At 43.9% G+C, this 22,881-nt stretch overlaps 1 protein-coding gene across 1 annotated transcript in view; it reads left to right on the top strand.

Moving 5' to 3' along the window:
• Positions 1-22,881, top strand: part of PAPPA2 (pappalysin 2) — a 440,517-nt gene that overhangs the window by 348,698 nt on the left and 68,938 nt on the right. The window contains exons 18-20 of the mRNA XM_073593407.1: positions 335-467; positions 765-874; positions 11,423-11,494. Of these exons, the coding sequence (XP_073449508.1) occupies positions 335-467; positions 765-874; positions 11,423-11,494 (315 nt within the window). The remainder of the gene's footprint in view (positions 1-334; positions 468-764; positions 875-11,422; positions 11,495-22,881) is intronic.

The following is a 22,881-nucleotide window of genomic DNA, read 5'->3' as shown; positions in this document are numbered from 1 at the left end:
GTTTTTTAATAGATGTTTGTATTTGGGAGCGTGGTATGAAAATTACTGTTTTCTTTTTACGATTTAGGCCACTTAAGTTTCACTACGGGCTACTCTTTGTTTAAATATTACACATATTTTTTTGTTGATCCGGAGTGCGCAGGTTAAAGGTTTTGTTTATCAATAATTTGTATATCATTGTAAACACTATTTCTATTATATGTATCCTTCTTCCTATGTTATTTGCAGCCTGTTTTGTTCTTAACAACGCAGTGGTTGTGTTTGCTGGACTTCAGTTTTGCAATTTTCCTGACATAGCATACTGTTTGATATTAACATGGGTATCTATTCTTAGGTGACTACTGTGTGTAGTAAAGATGGGACCTGGACAGAAAAACTGAGCCTCTGTGAGGGACTTATGGGGACGTGTCCTCCACCACCGGAAATCAATGACATCCACTACACATGTGAGAACGGAACCTTGATTGGTGAGGAAAACTCAAAAAGGGGGATACATTTATAAACTTTTTTAGATCCTTTCTGATAATTATTATAATTGTAAGATGATTTTTAAAAACTGACTCATGGTTAGCAATGTGTGCCTAGATCATTTTAATAGCTTAGTAAATGGGTGGCAAATTAGTTGTTATTGCCAGAGCTTACACCAGGGAATAGCACGCCTTTGCAAATATGAATCATGGATTTGTGCCTGTCATTTTAATTTCATCTTTGCTTTCTTAAACACATTGCAATGAAAACTGTTTCTGGCTGTTCTCTGCTCATAGGTGATAACTGCACAGCTTCTTGTGTCTATCCACCCAATGACCCGGTGATCCTGCCAGACAACATGACAGCTGATTCTGTAGAGCACTGGATGAATCCTACTAAGGCACAGGTATGGCTGCAGTTGATATACTAGGACAATGCTTGTTTACATTGCCTGTCTTGAGGTTTTATGATGCTGGTAAAACCATGCAGAAGCAAATTAGTGCCTTTTTTGACATAAAAAGGTTTTGTAGGAAAGTCAGCATAGGTTGCCTGAGTGAATTAGACCCAAAGCTGCCCATAGACCATAGAAGTTGAACAACTGTGCTGTCATGGAAAGCTGTTGGCAGAGCACTCTATTAAAGTAGATGTGAACCTTCAGTTTAATCAACACACCCTGTTTTTTAGTCACAAAACAAAACCTTGCTGTTTGTTTAAAAGCCCTGCACACCTATGAACATCTTATTCAGCAGTCACATTATCACAATACCTGTGTCTCCTCATGTGAACACCCCTGAACAAGATTGTCAGTGGTGTCCAAAGACATGGGATCATGGCAGGGTAGTTTTTCGGGAATCAAACGGCCTGTGTGAAAGATCATAAGTTGAGCTCTATTGCTCAAGAGAAAAAAATGTGACATGCATAGCACAACATGGCAAAAAATGGGAGTGGTTTTTATTGCACTGAATATTAGCTGTGGCTTAAAGGGGTGTGGTTAATTACAGCATACAGAATGAACTGGTGCAGAATGGAATATACAGAGCAGTGTACAGAATGAGGGGATGTGGAATAAGGAATGTGCAGCATAATGCACAGTCAGTCAGTTGCCTGGTCTTCAGTCAATGGGTGCTCTTCTCACTTTTTTCCTGGATGAATGGTGGGTAGGGGGTGCATGGGGCATGCACTGCAGGCTGACAGCTAGCAGCAAAAATCTGCCAAAGCAGGCAGCTCAGAGATGGTACACTTCCACAGTATCCCGATTTACGGAAATTACAGTATGGTGACTGCCTCCGACTACATGTGCCACAGCTGGTTCTGTCACACACGCCACTCTACATCAACACCACTCCCAGTGTAATGCCACCTGTACCCTGGTATACACAGTCAGTCACGCAGGCTGAATTATCTTTCTTATACTGCAGCAGTTGTGAGTTACTAGCGTGGCTAGCGTGTCTCAACCACAGAGCAGGTTCTGATTCTCCCGGTAGAGTTCCCATACAGATCTTTAAATATATTGATTCAATTTGTTCCACTTTATTATGGTATAAATGGATCCTCGGAGCTGCTATGAATATGTGCAAATTACCCACTCACCTAGCAGGTCTTGCCTTTCCAAACTACCGGTATATTTATTTCTATTTCTATACTTACTATTTGGCCTCCCAATAAGTATATATCCATAATTGGCTTACTCCTACACCTGACAATGCCTGCTCAGCTGTAGAAGCTGCCATAAGTATCATCTTATGAAGCACTGCACAATATTGTATATAGAAGGAGGGTTCCACCTGGTCAGGGCAACTCCATACTAAGCACTTCTTTCTCATTAAAATGCATTCAGGATGAACTATGGCAGAAGACACTGAATAACCCCCTCTGGTCTAACCCTTCTTTGCCAGAGCTTCTTACTATCCATGATATACAAAGATGGTCCATTATGGGGACAACATGTTTACACCATTAATACCATGCTCAGGAATTTAAATTGTTCCCACACCTTAGTGAGAAATTTCACCTGCCAGCTACCTCTTCTATTAATACCATCTGTGTCATGCTATTTGTAGATAATTTGGATCCCTCTCCGATCCTGTATAAATTACTCCCTTGGGAAAGCTTTTACATACATCTGGTCCCACTAAACAGATCTCGGACTACTATTCCACAGCTTGAGCTAAGTCAAGACCTAGATATCTAGGTCTTAAATGGACCGCTCCAGATTTAACAAAAATGGTTGGAGTTCGAAGCCACCAATAAAAAGTCAGTTATTTCCTCCAGAAATAGGATCATCCACTTAAAGATATTTTATCATTGCTACTTCACCCTGGCGAGATTGCATAGACTGGGCCTATACCCCACTGCAGACTGCTTCCAGGGCTGTGGGGCTATTGCAGATTTCCTACATTTGATTTGGATCAAATGGATTTGCCCTCAAGGCTCTGCTTTCTGGTCTAAGGTTAAAATCTTTATCTCCTCTGCCTGTCTGCCCAATATATTACACCATAAAAACTGTCTGCTAGGGGTCTTTGGAGATTTACCTATCTCCTAATATGATCATCAATTACTACGCATCCTTTGTTTCTAGGCCAAAAAAGCAATTTTGCTGACATGAAAGGGAAACTCCCCCTTCCAGTAGATAATTAAAATGGTTTGGTTATTGCGAGCCTTTCTAAATATAAACTGACTTTTGAACTCAGCAAGAAACCACAGGCCTTTGACAAAGTGTGGAATTGATGAATCTTAATGTTTTTACATGACCTCCATCTTGTGATTTCACATGCTATCTGTAGAGCCTTCAGAGCCTTCTGTGTAACCCTCACTGTATTGATATTGGTATAATGTGTATAGCAATGAGAGATTATTGTTATTGATAGTGTTTAATTGTGATTTGTTTTCCTTTTGTTTAGTCTGGAAAACCCAATAAACATACTGTATATTTAAAATAAAGGAATGGGTATTTGCAATAATCTGAATCTCTACTATTAGGTTGTTGTAGCAGTGCAGGCTTACCTCTTAGGGTGGGTGTGTGCTGTTATGGATTTATATTCTCTTATGGTAGTTTTAGACATGCGCCTAAATCTCCCTTGCCTCAGAAACCTGATCCAAGTTCAGACTGCACTCCAGAGTCTAATGACAGGTGCTGAGGAAGCACTGGGATGCCTCCTCACCGCCTGTTTTAACCCAATTTTTGCTGACAAATACGCCACAACCATGTGCATTGCATGCGTTTGCAAGGCACTTGCGTTGCTTCTCCATTTACTTAAATATGTAGTGTTTGGCAGGCTTGCTGCCTGCCAATCGCTACAAGTCTGGTGAACTTTGCCACGGGTGTGAAGCTTCACGGCTGCGGCATGTAAACACCCCAAAATTCTGCCTGTTGCAGCTTAAGGGGGAAGGTTGGCCCAACCACAAGTCTAAAAGAGGACTAGTTGTTATAGTAGAAATGTCAGATCAGCGTCAATCTAAAAAAGCCCTTGTGGAGGCCAGGGGCAGACTGACAACTCATGGGGCCCCCGGGCAACAGAAGATCATGAGGTCCCCAGTATCCCTGCCCACACTCAAGCCACACCCACACAAAGCCCCACCCCCCCAGCTTGCACTGTGTGGACGCTTCAATTCTGGGTCGAACCTGAGATAAACAGTGCACAGGGGGCAGCAGGGCAGAGCATGGGATGTCAAGCAAGCACAGTACACAGGGTGCACCAAGGCAAAGCATGGGGGAACAATGGAAAAGTATAGAAGTCAGCAGGTCATAGCTCAGGAGGGCACAATATGTGTGTGTGGAGGGCAGGAGGGCACACTACATGGGGAGCAGCAGGGCACATTATGGGGCACACAAGGGCACATTACAGGTTGGGGGGGCACAGTAGGACACATTACATGGGGGGGGGCAGCAGGGAACATTATAGGGCACATTACATGGGGGGAGGCAGAGGGGCACATTATGGGGCACAGCATGGAAAATAACATGGGGCAGGAGGGCACATTATGGGGTACAGCAGAGTATATTACATAGGGGCATGAGGGCACATTATGGGGCACTGCAGAGCACATTATGGGGCATATTACATGGGGGCAAGAGGGCACATAATAGGACAATATATACAAAATAATTCTGCGCTGCCCAAAAAAGAAAACAAAAAGCAGCTAACACAACCAACAAAGTATATATGGGAAGAAACAACAAAAAAGTGTAGCGCTAAACAATATCATAAACGACAATGGATTAGTCGATATGCAGTGAAGGGGATCACCTATGAATAAAACTTTATAAATAGGTAGTCCTGATATGGATGTTATGACTAAACATTGAAAGTGGTTAGTCCTTATGTAAACATATTATGGACAAGTAATTCCGGCATCCCAAAATGCAGACCAGCTCACTCCCACCGGGAGATGAAAAGGCTTACCAGATGAGATGGACCCAAAGGGGCATACGCCAAATTGGGTCAGATAAGGCTTGGGTGGTGAGTGGCTGTGGATGGCTGTGATCCCACGGATTGTTGTATTACTCCAAGTGGCACCCGGGTCCTGGAAGGTGTGGGAAGTCACACGGATATAGATGGTCCTGTAGGTCCCGGAAGGAATGGGGTATTCCGTAAATGGGTCCCTGTGTGGGGATGGGCTCCGTGCAAATGGCGGTGATGCTGATAACAATAGAGCGGAGGTCTATGCGGCTCCCTCACACACCGGAGGATCCCTCTCTGCTCCCTCTTTCTGCAGCTTTTTCACAACATAGCTCCTCTCAGCCGAGAACACACCGCCCCCCGTATCAACAGCACGTCATATTATGGACAAGTAATTCCGGCATCCCAAAATGCAGACCAGCTCACTCCCACCGAGAGATGAAAAGGCTTACCAGATGAGATGGACCCAAAGGGGCATACGCCAAATTGGGTCAGATAAGGCTTGGGTGGTGAGTGGCTGTGGATGGCTGTGATCCCACGGATTGTTGTATTACTCCAAGTGGCACCCGGGTCCTGGAAGGTGTGGGAAGTCACACGGATATAGATGGTCCTGTAGGTCCCGGAAGGGATGGGGTATTCCGTAGATGGGTCCCTGTGTGGGGATGGGCTCCGTGCAAATGGCGGCGATGCTGATAACAATAGAGCGGAGGTCTATGCGGCTCCCTCACACACCGGAGGATCCCTCTCTGCTCCCTCTTTCTGCAGCTTTTTCACAACATAGCTCCTCTCAGCTGAGAACACACCGCCCCCGTATCAACAGCACGTCACTTCCGATACTAAGGGCGGGGATTAGTCTTTAGCGGCCATATTTGGTGTGGGAAGCACTCACACCAAATATGGCCGCTAAAGACTAATCCCCGCCCTTAGTATCGGAAGTGACGTGCTGTTGATACGGGGGCGGTGTGTTCTCGGCTGAGAGGAGCTATGTTGTGAAAAAGCTGCAGAAAGAGGGAGCAGAGAGGGATCCTCCGGTGTGTGAGGGAGCCGCATAGACCTCCGCTCTATTGTTATCAGCATCGCCGCCATTTGCACGGAGCCCATCCCCACACAGGGACCCATCTACGGAATACCCCATCCCTTCCGGGACCTACAGGACCATCTATATCCGTGTGACTTCCCACACCTTCCAGGACCCGGGTGCCACTTGGAGTAATACAACAATCCGTGGGATCACAGCCATCCACAGCCACTCACCACCCAAGCCTTATCTGACCCAATTTGGCGTATGCCCCTTTGGGTCCATCTCATCTGGTAAGCCTTTTCATCTCTCGGTGGGAGTGAGCTGGTCTGCATTTTGGGATGCCAGAATTACTTGTCCATAATATGTTTACATAAGGACTAACCACTTTCAATGTTTAGTCATAACGTCCATATCAGGACTACCTATTTATAAAGTTTTATTCATAGGTGATCCCCTTCACTGCATATCGACTAATCCATTGTCGTTTATGATATTGTTTAGCGCTACACTTTTTTGTTGTTTCTTCACATAATAGGACAAGGCAGGGCATATTACATGAGGGCACATTAAGGGGCACAGCAGACCACATTAGGAGGGATAAAATCTCATATTATGGGGCACAGCAGGGCACATTATGAGGCATAGCAGGACATATTACATGGGGGCTAGGGGATACATTATGGAGCACAGCAGGGGATAATACATGGAGCAAGAGGGCACATATAGGGCACAGTATGGTGCACACAGCAGAGCACATTATGGGGCACTGAATGATGCATCACGGGGCACACAGCAGGGCACATCATATGGCACACAGCAGGGTACAGGGCACATAATGGGGCATACAGTAGGGCTCAGGACACATCACAAGGCACACAGGAGGAAATTGGGCACACAGTGAGGCACATAGTAGGGCATGGGGCACACAGTAAGACACACCATGGGGCACACCACAAGGGCACAAAGTAGGGCATATCACGGGGCACACAGCAGGGCATGGGGGCAGGCAGCAGGGCATTAGGACACACAGCAGGGCATGGGGCAGACAGCAGGGCATGGAGACACACATCAGAGCAAGGTGCAGACATCTGGGCATGGGACACACAGCAGTCCATGGGGCACAGAACAGAGTGTGGGGCAGACAACATGGCATGAGGGCACAGAGCAGGGCATGGGGCAGTCAGCAGAGCATGGGGCACAGAGCAGGACATGGGGCAGACATCAGGGCATGGGGGCACAGGGCACTGGGCAGACAGCAGGGCATGGGGGCACAGAGCAGGGCATGGGTTAGACATCAGGGCATGGGGCACAGAGCAGGGCATGGGGCAGACATTGGGGCACAGAGCAGGGCATGGGGGCACACATCAGAGCATGGGGCGAAGAGAAGGGCATGGGGCAGACATCATGGCATGGGGGCACAGAGCAGGGCATGGGGGCACAGAGCATGGCATGGGGGCACAGAGCAGGGCATGGGGCAGTCAGCAGGGCATGGGGGTACAGAGCAGGGCATGGGGCAGACATCAGGGCATGGGGGCACAGAGCAAGGCATGGGGCAGACATCAGGGCATGGGGCAGTCAACAGGGCATGGGGGCACAGAGCAGAACATTGGGGCACAGAGCAGGACATGGGGGCACGGAGTAGGGCATAGGGCAGACAGCAGGGCAAGGGGGCACAGAGCATGGCATCAGGTAGACATCAGGGCATGGGGGCACTCATCAGAGCACGAGGCAAAGAGCAAGGCATGGGGGCAGACAGCAGGGCATGGGGGAACAGAGCAGAGCACGGGTAGACATCAGGGCATGGGGCAGACATCAGGACATGGGGCAGATATCAGAGCATGGCACACAGAGCAGGGTATGGGCAGACTATAGGGTAGACGATAGGGCATGGGGCAGACATCAGGGCATGGGGCAGTTATCAGGGCTTGGGGCACAGAGCAGGATGCTGGGCACAATTTGTCCAGAGTGTTAATGAAAGTCACATTGCGCGTTCTAAGTGAATAAGTTATTCCGTCTGAGGTGATGACAAATACAAGCACCTGGAATGGACAGGAGGTCCGGCGGGGAGATGCGCATCATGAGGTCTGTTTACACTGCAGTCTCTTCCGCAGGGAGCAGGGATTCGGGACTCGATCTACCCGTCAATCACAGCTAGCTGACGGGTAGATCGGGTCCTGAAGTGGAAGCTGTCATGGGGCCACCTACTGGCCATGGTCCCTTGGTCAGTGCCCGAAGTGCCCGATGGTCAGTCCACCCCTGGTGGAGGTCCACTTGTCTCCTGCCTGAATTTAAGATTAATTGGTTACACTTTGTCTGGGCTGCTGGAGGAGAACTATTAATTAACAAAGCCAATATTTTCCTTTATGTGATCCTGACAGCACCTTTGTTATATATCTGTTTTTGAGTATCTGTGATTCTTACTAAGCTCAAGAAGATAGAATGGCCTTGTAGCCAGACCCTGAACATGTCCTTTCTGACAGGTAGAAAAAATATAAAAATCATTACAGATGCCAGTGGTGACTGGTTCTCTTTAAAACAGAGAACTAGTTGAAAGATATGCCTCTGACTGTAGCATTGGGATAGAAAATGTTTGGGAGCTAGCAGGGCTAATCCATTTTATGGGGAAATGCTCTCAACCCTGTTGTTGCAAATGCATGGGTAATAACAGAAAACAGAGACAGACAGATTAAACAGGTGGGAAAAACATCTTTGAGCATCTAACTATAGAAGTGGATATTAAAAGCCAGGATTTTGGATTGCTTGACTGTAATAAGGACTGGCAAAAATCATCATGATGATTTCTAAGGGAAACCAAAAAGAAGAAACATCATGGAAAGACCAGAGATGTATTCGTGATGTGGAAGAAAACATAAAAAATGCTAGTAGTCAGAATATTAATGATTGTGATTGAATCAACAAATACTTCAAAATAGGCTAAAATTAGTCAAGAGACCAGGGCTCTTCAAGGACTGTAGTTCTAGAAAGAGAGAGAAGCTGAGGAGGTTACTTACCTTTGATAGGATGCTTTAAAAATTCTCTCTTCCTATCTCTCATGCTTTATATAGTATGTCAGAAATTTAATAATCTAGATATAAAAATGTTTAGTAACACTCCTGTTTCTGATGAATGTTACTTCTGACATAATTACATGTGTCAGCAAGGTTAGGGCTGTAGGAAGCAGTTTTAAACAAGGATTTGGCTGTCTTCCACCAACAAAGCTTTTTTCCTATATTAATATGAATAATTATATTGTATTGTTTTAATTGCTAATTCCTACAGGATATGGCTTCTGACAATCGCATTTGCAATCTACTTTTCTGTCTGCAGTCATGTTTAATAATAAAAGAACATGATCATATTATATGTACAGAAGCATCTTCTCACCCACTTCTCCCCGTCAGATCTTATTTACAATCATGTGAAAGACAAAGCCCAGTAAGACCTGCCAGATAACAATAGCTCTTAATGAAATAATGGATCTGTTGTGTCCATTGTCCCTGGCTGAAATAGAGTGAAATATCAGAGTGCCTCATAATAGTTGCTTCTATGCTGGCTTTTGTTGGACTAGTTAAAGTCAGGCAAGATGGAAGTCAGAAGCACTGCAAAATAAGACTGCGAAAGTCAACTGCAACTAAGCACCACAAACTGAAAAATGTAATTCATTTTTAATATTTAAAGCAAACTCAACCCTTTCATCAATATCTCCATGCTTTTTTTTTGTTGAGAAATCACATTGAAAACACCCCTACCATTTCTAGCTGCAGGCATCTTGAGCACAGGCAGGTGATTCATGTAGCATTTACTTCCTAGAATGCATCAGCCCTTAGCTCGGATAAGCAGGCAGGAGGGTGTACTTAGCTGAGAAAGCCCCTCCTCCCCTCCTCCTCCATTGGTGCTCTTTTAAACAGTTTTGAGAAAAACACAAGAAAAAAGGAGCAAGATCCTTTCTGTTGGTGAGCAAAACAGATCCTTCTTTAAAGGAGAAGTACAGCCAAAGCTCGTTTGGCTATACTTCTCCCATGGATCGCATGAGTGCAGAGTGTTTTGCACTTCTGTGACCTGTTTTTAGCAGACAGTGGGCTGAAGCCGAGCTGGTCCAGAAAGATTGGTCTAGAAAGCTGGTCCAGAAAGATCGCTACCATATTGTTGGGATCCACTCACATACCTAGACTAGGACCCGGCTCAGCCTCCCAGTGAGCCGCTGAGAACCTGAGCTAGCCACTCCCGCCCCCTCCACAGCCCAGCGCTGTAGTAAGTGTGGTGGGGCAGAGCAGAGAGCCGGTGACTGACAGCCGAAGAAACTTACATGACTTAAAGGATCTTCTACTGATGGCTTGGTGCCAGATACCACAGCATACCTTCAGAGGTCAAGTGGCATCCATGCCTCTAAGGGTCAGGGCTATTTTGGTGGCAAAATAGTCTGTTTTGGCAGCAAAAAGGGTACCTACTCAGTATCAGGAGGATGCTCATAAAGTTATGGCTGATAGGTGTGCATCTGCTCTGATTTATTTATTTATTATTACTGTGCCTCTGATATCTTTGTACCAGAAGAATTTTTAAACCGTCTTCAATAAAGGTGTTTACAGAGTGCAGCCGTCCAGGCTTTTCTTCAGTTCATTCACTTGTGGTTTCTAGGCTATGATTGGTTGGCAGTTCCAGTGGTGAGGAACACTGTGATGAGCAGGTATACATCAGTGGCACAGCACTGTAGCCAGAAGACTTTTGTAGGAAGCATTTATTGTATTTTGCCAAGACAAAATTTGAGGCGAGCACTTAGCTGAGGTAGTTGCCTGAATATGTCCTTTTGTCCGTGATTTCTAGGAGGTACTAGGCATGCATGAGAACCAAATTCTGGTTGCCACTCTTTTAATATCCATGTGTGCTTGCCCTTTAGTCTCCGTTCATACAAGCCAGTGAGCTGCATCTCTAGGCCCTGGTTACTTGACTAGGTTTAAAAATGCAGCTTCCTGCCTTTTGTGAATAAAGCTTGAAATCCCTCTCATACTGACAAACAGCTTAGTTGTTGAAATTACTCTTCCGATATGCTGACATTTAACACTGAAACTATAGATAAGGACTAAAATACTTCTGCCTCAAGACCACGACATAAAAAAAAAAAAAAAAAAACAAGCAATCTGTTATAGAACCGTGGAATGAAATAGAATTGTGTATATGGGTTTCTGCAACTGTTTGGAAAATAGCCAGTTTTTGTATCTTTTGTTGTACTAGCTCAAAGATCACTCCTTGCATTCCTTGCATCATTTTGCTACAGTTATCCTAGACGAGAATGCAGCTGCACTGAACTTAATCTCTTCTTCTGTCTTGTCTGCTCCGTTCTCTAAAATTCCTACTGCCTCATCTTATCACAGGCTAGCTAATTGCACCTTATGTTAATAACAATTTTGGCTGCAACACATGTGATGTCCTAAGATTCACCATTTTTTCAGCAAAGTAGACTTTGTAATCCTGTTTAAATGCTGGTCATCTGTGCTTATGTGCTCAGTGATACATTTTTTTTCAATTCTGTCAACAGAGTATTATTTGTACAGGAACACTGAAATGGTACCCAGATCCTGCCATATTGCACTGCATCCCGTCTTGTGAGGTAAGACCACCATAGCTACTGATTGACAATGTTTTAACTTTAATTTTGCATGTACATGCATGCTAGTTTTACATATTTGGCTATGCAATGGTACTGGCGTCTATTAATTACAAGATTGTCAAAACAGAATATGAAATTATTTGGGAGATCAGCCAATTCATATACACTGATCAGCCATAAATGTATGACAACCCACCTAATATTGAGTAGGTCCCCCTTTTGCCACCAAAACAGCTCTGACCCATCAAGGCATGGATGTCACTTGAACTCTGAAGGTATGCTGTGGTATCTGGTGGCAAGCAGTCAGAAGCAGATCCTTTAAGTCCTGTAAGCGGTGAGGAGAGGCTTCCATAAATTGGACTTTTCAGCACATTTGCAAGATGCTCGGATTGCGGATTGTGATCTGAAGAATTTGGAAGCCAAGTCAACATCTCCAACTCATTGTTATGTTCATCAAACCATTCTTCAGCCATTTTTGCAGTGTGGCAGGGCACATTATCCTGTTGAATGAGGCCACTGACATCAGGGAATATCATTTCCATGAAGAGGTGTACTTGGTCAGGTAGTAGGTGGTGGTACGTGTGAAATTAACCTCCACATGAATTCCAGGATCCAAGGTTTCCTTGCACAACATTGTCCAAAGAGTCAAACTGTCTCCACCAGCTTGTCTTTTTGCCATACAGCCTCCTGGTGCCATCTCTTCCCGGTAAGGGATGCACACACACCTGGCCATCTACATGATGTAAAAGAAAATGTGATTCATCAGACCAGGCCGCCTTCTTCCATTGGCTATGAATATGTTTTTTTACCAAAACACGTAAGCTGCTGTAACTTACACACTATACCCTTCATCAATAAAGTAGTTTTATCAAGAGGATGAGTTGCCAACTCTTCACCTTATACTCTCATGCTATTTTAAGTACCATGAAGACACTGTGAGCTTTGAAGTACCATTAATCTACCTCCAGGGGGGATTAACCTAGGCGTATATCTTTGTTTGTGACCTTCTTCCATTACTCCATCACATGATAGCTGATTGCTCACTGAGCAGAGAGCAGGGACTGTTTGTCATCACTCTTTGCTGTGCCTCTCCAGCGCTCACTGGAGCGCTGGGCTATGGAGGGATTGGGAGTGGCTGGCTGCTGGTCAGGCCTCTGGGTGGACCAACTCCGTGAGGTTGTCTGACAGTAGCCTTTGGCCCAATCTAAGCTGAATTTAGGTCACAAGAGTGTAGAAAAAAGTGCACTTATGTGACCCAGAAGAGAAGTTCAGCCAAAAAAGCATTGCCCATGTTTCATTTTTAATGTGTCAGTGGTCATAAGGTTATGGCTGATCAGTGTATGTGGGTTTCAGTAGCATGTTTAACTGTTTGCCTTGAGGTCCCCTTTAAAAAAAAAATCTACTGTACCTGCTAAAAATGCTTTACAGTGCTATGATGGGAGTTCTATTTATGTATGTGACAGCCAGATACATAGTAGATGTATTTTGCCTACTGGCTGGAAGTCTTCCACAGGTGGCCAGTGTTATACATCATAGATGCACTCAAAGATATAAGAACCTGCATGGTTTGATCAGACAATAATTAACATTCTGTACACTTTTTATGCCAATGGAACGGGAAAATAACTGCTTGTAAAATCCATATATTTTCTCATTTCACTGTAAGCCGACACATGTCCTATCTGACTTCTAGAGTGTATTTCTTTTTAATATTTTCATGCTAGATTTATGTTTTGTTAATTCTGGCAAAATGAGATCACCACAAAGCCTTTGTTTTTTTCTGCTCTTGAAGCTGCTGAACACGAAAAAATCCTCTGTGCTGACAAAGAAGAGACTTTCTGGCAGTGGTACAGCTTTCAAAGTATGAAGCCATATGTCAGCTGAACTGACGGCTTTATAAGCACATGTTCTGGGATTTACTAAGTGTCAATGACTTCGGTGGCAATTTATTTCCAAATCAGGGTGTGATATCTCTCATTAGTGCCTGGTGAATCTGCTCCGCAGAGAGTGATTTACTTCTGCAAAAAGATCGAATGATCTTTGAGGAAGAAATTAAACACAGCCTTCTTCTTACCAGTGAAATCTCACAATATTTTAAAGGAATATAAATTCTGTTGAAATAGAGCCCATTACGTGAGATTTTTGGTATGGAGAATCATTTGATTTTGACTGGTGCGGTATATTACTTGCTTTATGTTTAATTTTTCGTGGAAATGTGAGACCCATTAAAATATTTTAAGTGGTAATTACGAAACTTTATGTCTCGCTCATCTCCCCTTCAACTATGTTTGAAATGCCAGGCAGTAATTGTGGTGGGCTTAGGGCATGCAGTGGGACTTGGGGTGCCAACACCTGTCCAGGTCACATCATTATTTATGGGTTCTAAGGTAATATTTTAGGAACTGCTATAAGCAGGCAAGTCACAAAGCATCTTCCTGCAAAGTGGGGATTAGCCTTCTGTATTTTAACTGTTACAGCTAAATGCTAAAGCAACATATTAGCATTGTGGGTTAATACATTTCCCATTATCGGGTGTACATTTTTACCCTAAACCTAATGTATGTCATCCTAAATATTTTTGCTGTTATAATATTGAGGGTTCTGTTTAAAAGAAGGGGTATGGCCTTTCTGAGGCCATACTGCTGCTTTGAAAAAAAAAAGTCTTATTTATTAATCACAATCCTTGCTCTTTCATGAAAAAAGCAACAGGTTTGCTTTAATCCCCCACCCCTCCTCAGTATATGGATACAAAATAGAAGATGGCTGCACACCAACGCTGGTCCCAAAAAGTTTTATTCCATAAAGTGCAAAAAAAAACCTGACACCAGGACACAGTCAAATGACGCAGATTGATGCGTTTCACGTGAGGAAGCACAATGTTTACGTGAAATGCTTCAACCTGTGCCATTTGAATGTGTCGTGGTGTCAGTTTTTTTGCACTTTATAGAATAAAACTTTTTGGGACCACCCTTGGTGTGCAGCCATCTTCTATTTTGTATCCAGTCTACATGGAAGCGAGCCGGGGCTAGCACCCAGATTACGGAGTCCATTTTGATATTACACTCACCTGGAGCAGTGCATTGTCTTTTTCCCCAATATATCCTTCCCCTTTTAATCCCCCCTCCAAGCACTCTGAACCATAGTACTTTTGGGTATAAAGAAGAAGGTGACTGTGAGCTCTGGAACAGTCAGCGCTGTTTGGCCCATAAGTCCATAGTGTAAGCTTTGACTCCAGTAACTTAAAGTGCTTGTAAACCCTTACATAAACCCAATGAAGTGACTGGTCTCAAGTGATACATAGAGATGAAACAAATCATTCTACATATGTTGTACCTGTTTATCTGTACTCTTCTCTTCTCTACATCCATTCAAAGTCTATAACCAATAAAGCTTGTCTGAGCTGTCAAGAAAAAAGAGATGGATACCTGAGGTTACAGAGCGCTCAGTGAGAGGAGGTCTGAGAGCTGATTGGAGTAACAGGACACCCCACCCTTCACACAGTAGACAGGAACAGAGCAGAGGCTGTCAATCACAGGCTGTGTGCTGGAGGTCACTCCCTTGTCACCTTTTTTCTCTTGGTGTCAGGAAAATTCTGCTGATAGCAGAGGAACATAGCCACAGAGAGAAATGACACTTATGCCGCGTACACACGAGCGGACTTCTCGTCCGCCTGAACTCCGAAGGACTTTTCAATGGAGTTCCGTCGGAGTTCCGACAGAGTTCCAAAGAAACGGACTTGCCTACACAAAGTCCGATTGTTTCGAATGTGATGAAGTATGACCGGACTAGAATAAGGAAGTTCATAGCCAGTAGCCAATAGCTGCCCTTGCGTCGTTTTTGGTCCGTCGGACTTGCATACAGACGAATGGATTTTTCAATAGGAATCGAGTCCGTCGGAAAGATTTGAAACATGTTCTATTTCTAGGTCCATCTGAATTTTCGACAGAAAAGGTCCGATGAAGCCCGCACATGATCGGAATATCGTTCCGTCTGACCTTTTCTGCCGGAAAGTCCGCTCGTGTGTATGCAGCATAAGTGCTCTTAAATGAGACAAGTACACACTAGGGACATTGTAAAGAAGTGCCATGACAATAAGAATATTATTTATGGTACTTTCCCCCTGTTATATGTATAGATAGGAAGGAAGAGGCTAAGTAAAATATTTAAAGAAATGTATTACAAAAATACATATAATGACAGATTTACAAATTAAAACAAATAGTGATAATCAAGGGAAAATTAAAGTTGCACCAGATCGTGACAACTAGAACATAGATACCATCTGTATATTGGTTGCTCTACTTGTTTCGTGGATTTACATTAGTCGCTTCTTCAGGAGCTTTCTACAGTTAGATGGTGTAACGAGCCCCTTGCTCGCTCGATTCCACTCTACCGACACTCCTCTGCAGCTATTGAATCAGATTGCAACGTCTGATGGTTCGGTCATCCAATGTTCCGGGATTAGAACTACAGCTATGTGCCGTTCTAACCCAGTTGTGATAGCTCAGAACAAACACCAGGCAGGCTGTATGTAAGTTCAACCAGGAATCTATCTTTATTGACAAAATACAGGCTTTTATACACTCAAAGTGTAGGTGCAGACCTCCTGCTCATATTACTCTAACAATACAGCTGTAACCTAATTAACCTAATTAACATGAGCTAATTAACTAATCCCTTTAGACAGACTAGATGACTCAGACATGACCGTTAGGCCAGACTGGCCGTCTTGTAGTTCAGAAAATCCAATCAACATTATCACAATCAACATAGACTCTTCTTCACACAATAGCAGAATTAATTAACACAAATAACTATGGGGATCTAATGACTCTTAGATCCCATAGTAGACTTATTTACAATACACATTTTAGTAGACAATAGACAGACAGGTGTTGGAATTTACATCAGCATCTCCTAACAGTATCTGTCCCAGCATTATGAATCAGCCACTATTCCAATATGGCAAATCCAGGGTCCCCAGACATATGCTCACAAAGAGCACCGTTCCCCCAAATGCAAGGGCCCCCGATCGATCGGCAAGAGGCTAGCATACAGTCCCCTCCAAAAGTCTCTTTCCCGGCTAGGTCTGTCACAGATGGTGATTAAAAGATAATTATCACATAACTATGAAAGTAGAGAAAATACATATTAGTCACAAAATACAGTGCACAGATATGAGTACTTAATGTATACATATAATAGCATTTTTTTGTAAATAAAGCATCTGTTGTGAATCCCCCAATGTTCAATTGTCTTACCAAGAGGCGTCGAATTGCCAGGGGCCCAAGGAAAGATGACCCACCCCGGAGGGCACGAGAGCCTGCTGAGAGGCACAGGATACAAATGATAATAGTCTATTTAAGTCAAAAGGAGAAAAACACTTCTCATGCTATTAACCAAATGCTTGCAAGAAGTCCATCCTGCATAGTTGCTGCTTAGAAAAAGCTCATGTTAGTTGTATCCAGTGGAAGACTCCAGGCGATGATTGAACACGCTTCCTCACCCAAGAGGACCCGGCTCCATCGAGGAGAATTCAAAGTTGTGAGACCCTTCCCGGCTCCTGCCCCAGGACACCTTTAACCCTACCGTGTAAATGGTAAAAAGCTTATATGACTCACCGCCAACGGCCAGTGAGTCCACCGCTTCTGGTAAGGGCATTTTACTTACTTCCCCTTCAGTTGAATGTAAGAAAAATTACCCTTGATTTGAATATACATGCAGCAGGGTGAGATCTGTATACATGCCTTGAGATCACCCCCACATTTGGATGAACTGTCTAAACCCCAGAGACTTGTTTGAGGCCTATCCATCCGTATTGGTCACTTTCTCACGATGATGTTATTTGTTTCTTTGAGCAATATTTATGTTTATGCTTCTTTGGGATTGTTATGATACAGCTATACATTTTAAGAGAGATAACACTCCTTTATTGAGTTTATTACAATATTATTCACAGGTGTTTTTATAAGATCTTTTGCATATACCTTTTTGATCAAGAGTGTTGGTTAAAAATATATCTTTACATATAGGTGATTTGCACTGAGACCCATTTAAGTCACTTTCACATATGTATGTGTTTTTCACTCAAACATAGCGCTGCACTTTTTATTTTTTAATAGTCTATTTAAGAAACAGGATTGTAATCAGATATACTCAAAAACCATCCATCTCAAGCATGCACAATGACCATCCTGCTCTTCTTCTTCTTCTTCTAATCTCTCGGACCAACAATTACTGGCAATACAACAACTTAAAACACAAACTCAATTGGTTATTAAACCATCAGACAAAGGTGGGAACATCGTTCTGATGTCCCACCTTCACTACCAGCGTATGTGCTGTGACATACTCAACAACAGGGAATGGTATTGCCCTATTGATTCCCATGTAGTGGCTTCTTTTGAGAGTAAGTTTCAGAGCTTGTGTACTCAGGCCCACATTAAAGGTTTGATTGATAAAGACACCTTGGAATACCTTATCAATCCTTTTCCCCCTACCCCTACATTCTATCCCTTGCCCAAGGTTCATAAAAACCTTGAACAAGCCGAAATTAGAAGCTGATTGGTTACAGCTGCATCAGATTTTGCACTCTGCAGTTTTAGTAATTCAACCCCCCCTATAAGACCAAACATTTGTGGACAGTTTACCATTACACATCCACTCATCTGAAATGTGTTTGTATCAATTTTGCCAAAAGAGAATGTATGCCAGGTACTATGTTGAACAAGAATCCTGACTCACAACCAGCATTCCAGTTCATTATAAAGGCATGCAGTAAAGTTGTGGTCAGAACAGTATGCAGTTCACTCAATTTCTTCAACAACAAATTGGTCAGATCATTTCGTTATGGAGCTGGCTTTGTGCACCTGAACTCAGTAATTTGGGAGAGGTGTCCACATACACTTGGCCATATAGGGGTTGATTTACTACAACTAGCGAGTGCAAAATATTGTGCAGACAGGCCGAATGTTGGGAGACATCAGCCAGTAAAAAGAAAAATGGCCAACATTTGGCCTGTGTTATGCCACCCAGCCCGGCAGAAGCTGGCCGTTTAGCTGGCTTCTGTCAGACGTGCATGCTGGAAAACCAGCAGCCGACCGTCCTCCTGTCAGAACACAAAAGCTCAACAGGGGAGATCACTATACTAACTTTGCATAATTAGTACAGCAGCTCTGACTGGAGCTGACAGTTTTTTTTTCGTGCAACCCGCTGGGTTGAAAGTAGAAAATACTCATAGTGTTTACCAGGCTTTAGAATTTCCAGTGCCAGACTTGAAGTACTATTGTGATCCCTATTCGGACCATCATATATTTACAAATATATATTATTATTATTATGTTGTGATCCAAATAGTGTCAATTCCCATCTATTAAATGGTTTTGTTTTGGAACCAGAAAATTGTAAGACCCCTTTCACACTTTTCAGGTACTTTTGCGCTAAAAAAAGAGCCTGAAAAGCTCACGAAAACCAATTTCCATAAAATTTTCCATTGAAATCAATCAATGCTTTCACACTGGGCCGGTGCGCTGGCTTGGTTGTGAAAAAACTCCTGCAAGCAGCATCTTTGGAGTGTGTTTGGAGCGCAACACAAAATGCCTCAAAAGCTCCCCTCTCTATTCAAATGAATGGGAAGCACCTCAAAAGTGCCTGAAAAGCTCACAAAAAGCGCTTCAAAAAGCTTCTTTTGAGTCACGTGCACCACTAACTCCTCAAAAGCACTTGAAAAGCACCTCAAAAGCACCCAGTGTTTTATGGGCAGTTTTCAGTGTGAAAGGGGCCTTAATCCTGTAATGTGAACAACATTTTTAATGGTCTGCATACTTCAAAATGTATTGTGGCCTATAGGTTGACCTATAGGTTCTATACCTAGGTGTTAAATAGGGATGAGCTGAACACCCCCCCGGTTCGGTCCGCACCAGAACCTACGAACGGACCGAAAATTTGCGCGAACGTTAGAACCCCATTGATGTCTATGGGACTCGAACGTTCGAAATCAAAAGTGCTCATTTTAAAGGCTAATTTGCATAGTATTGTCCTAAAAAGGGTTTGGGGACCCGGGTCCTGCCCCAGGGGACATGTATCAATGCAAAAAAAACTTTTAAAAATGGCAGTTTTTTCAGGAGCAGTGATTTTAATGATGCTTAAAGTAAAAAAATAAATAAATTAAATATCGTACCTGGGGGTTGTCTATAGTATGCCTGTAAAGTGGCACGTGTTTCCCGTGCTTAGAACAGTCCCTGCACAAAATGTCATTTTTAAAGGAAAAAAAGTCATTTAAAACTGCTTGCGACTTTAATGTAATGTCGGGTCCTGGCAATATGGATGAAAATCAGTGAGACAAACGGCATGGGTACCCCCCAGTCCATTACCAGGTCCTTTGGGTCTTGTATGGATATAAAGGGGAACCTCGCACCCAAATTAAAAAAGGAAACAGCAGTATACAGGCTCTGTACTCTGAACAGCAGTATACAGGCGGTGCAAACAAGAGAGGGACTGTAGGTTTCTTGTTAAGTAGAATCTGTTTGTAATTTTGAACTGGTACATTTTTAACTCCAGCCAAAAAATCTATTTTAAGCTTTTTGGAAAACATAGGGAAGGGTTATCACCCCTGTGACATTTGTTTTGCTGTCTGTGCTCCTCTTCAGAAGATTTCACCTCTCACCACTTTTTGTCCCAATGACAAATGTTTTTTGAAAATTTGGGTTTTTTTGTGAAACAAGGATTGGTGATAAAGCATCAGTGGAAAGGAGAAATGTTTTTCCCATATTAACTCTTACAGGAGAGAATTTCCCTTCCTAGGGGTAGATTTAATTTCACTTCCTGTTGTCTCCTTCCATTTGCAAGTAGGAGTCGTTTGTAAGCTGGATGTTTGAAAGTAGGGGACTCAGCAGAAATTTGGGCCTTAGGTGTTGTTGTGGCCACAAAACTGTAAGCCCTCACAGGGCCCTGCTGTGAAATATTAGATCAAGAATTGTAATTACATGCCCCTGTTGAACAGGGGCAGAAAAATTGAGCCTTTGGTGGTGGTGGTGGTGCTGGTGCCACAACACTGTAAGTCCTCATTCGATCTTGGGTGCAGAAACGGGCCCTTCTGTGAAATAATAGATCAAGAATTGTAATTACATGCCCCTGTTGAACAGGGGCTGAAAAATTGGGCCTTAGGCACTGGTGCTGGTGCCACAACACTGCAACCCCTCACAGATACTTTAGTTGGAATGAAGGAACGAGCCCTGCTGCAAAGTATTGCATCAAAAAATTGGGCCTTAGGCACTCGTGCTGGTGTCACAACACTGCAACCCCTCACAGATACTCTAGTTGGAATGCAGAAACGAGCCCTGCTGCAAAGTATTGCATCAAAAATTGTAATTACACGCCCTTGTTAAACAGGGGCTGAAAAAGTAGGCCTTAGGCACTGGTGCTGGTGCCACAACACTGCAACCCCTCACAGATACTCTAGTTGGAACGCAGGAACGAGCCCTGCTGCAAAGTATTGCATCAAAAATTGTAATTACACACACACCTGTTAGACAGGGGCTGAAAAATTGGGCCTTAGGCACTGGTGCCACAACACTGCAACCCCTCACAGATACTGTAGTTGGAACACAGAAATGAGCCCTGCTGCAAAGTATTGCAGCAAAAATTGTAATTACACGCCCCTGTTAAACAGGGGTTGAAAAATTAGGCCTTAGGCACTGGTGTTGGTGCCACAACACTGCAACCCCTCACAGATACTCTAGTTGGAACACAGGAACGAGCCCTGCTGCAAAGTATTGCATCAAAAATTGTAATTACATGCCCCTGTTGAACAGGGGCTGAAAAATTGGGCCTTAGGTACTGGTGCTGGTGCCACAACACTGCAACCCCTCACAGATACTCTAGTTGGAACGCAGGAATGAGCCCTGCTGCAAAGTATTGCATCAAAAATTGTAATTACACACACACACACCTGTTAGACAGGGGCTGAAAAATTGGGCCTTAGGCACTGGTGCTGGTGCCACAACACTGCAACCCCTCACAGATACTCCAGTTGGAACGCAGGAACGAGCCCTGCTGCAAAGTATGGCATCAAAAATTGTAATTACATGCCCCTGTTGAACAGGGGCTGAAAAATTGGGCCTTAGGCACTGGTGCTGGTGCCACAACACTGCAACCCCTCACAGATACTTTTGTTGGAACGAAGGAACGAGCCCTGCTGCAAAGTATTGCATCAAAAAATTGGGCCTTAGGCACTCGTGCTGGTGTCACAACACTGCAACCCCTCACAGATACTCTAGTTGGAATGCAGAAACGAGCCCTGCTGCAAAGTATTGCATCAAAAATTGTAATTACACGCCCTTGTTAAACAGGGGCTGAAAAATTAGGCCTTAAGCACTGGTGCTGGTGCCACAACACTGCAACCCCTCACAGATACTCTAGTTGGAACGCAGGAACAAGCCCTGCTGCAAAGTATTGCATCAAAAATTGTAATTACACACCCCTGTTAAACAGGGGCTGAAAAATTGGGCCTTAGGCACTGGTGCTGGTGCCACAACACTGCAACCCCTCACAGATACTTTAGTTGGAACGAAGGAACGAGCCCTGCTGCAAAGTATTGCATCAAAAATTGTAATTACACACACACCTGTTAGACAGGGGCTGAAAAATTGGGTCTTAGGCACTGGTGCTGGTGCCACAACACTGCAACCCCTCACAGATACTCCAGTTGGAACACAGGAACGAGCCCTGCTGCAAAGTATGGCATCAAAAATTGTAATTACACGTCCCTGTTGGACAGGGGCCGAAAAATTGGGCCTTAGGCACTGGTGCTGGTGCCACAACACTGCAACCCCTCACAGATACTCCAGTTGGAACACAGGAACGAGCCCTGCTGCAAAGTATGGCATCAAAAATTGTAATTACACGTCCCTGTTGGACAGGGGCCGAAAAATTGGGCCTTAGGCACTCGTGCTGGTGTCACAACACTGCAACCCCTCACAGATACTCTAGTTGGAATGCAGAAACGAGCCCTGCTGCAAAGTATTGCATCAAAAATTGTAATTACACGCCCTTGTTAAACAGGGGCTGAAAAATTAGGCCTTAGGCACTGGTGCTGGTGCCACAACACTGCAACCCCTCACAGATACTCTAGTTGGAACGTAGGAACAAGCCCTGCTGCAAAGTATTGCATCAAAAATTGTAATTACACGCCCCTGTTAAACAGGGGCTGAAAAATTGGGCCTTAGGCACTGGTGCTGGTGCCACAACACTGCAACCCCTCACAGATACTTTAGTTGGAACGAAGGAACGAGCCCTGCTGCAAAGTATTGCATCAAAAATTGTAATTACACACACACCTGTTAGACAGGGGCTGAAAAATTGGGTCTTAGGCACTGGTGCTGGTGCCA

This window comes from Aquarana catesbeiana, linkage group LG07, assembly GCF_042186555.1.
Source record: "Aquarana catesbeiana isolate 2022-GZ linkage group LG07, ASM4218655v1, whole genome shotgun sequence".
In the NCBI taxonomy this organism is placed as follows: domain Eukaryota; kingdom Metazoa; phylum Chordata; class Amphibia; order Anura; family Ranidae; genus Aquarana; species Aquarana catesbeiana.
The sequence above is the reverse complement of the archived record's forward strand: the minus strand, read 5'-3'. Positions and strand labels throughout refer to the sequence as shown.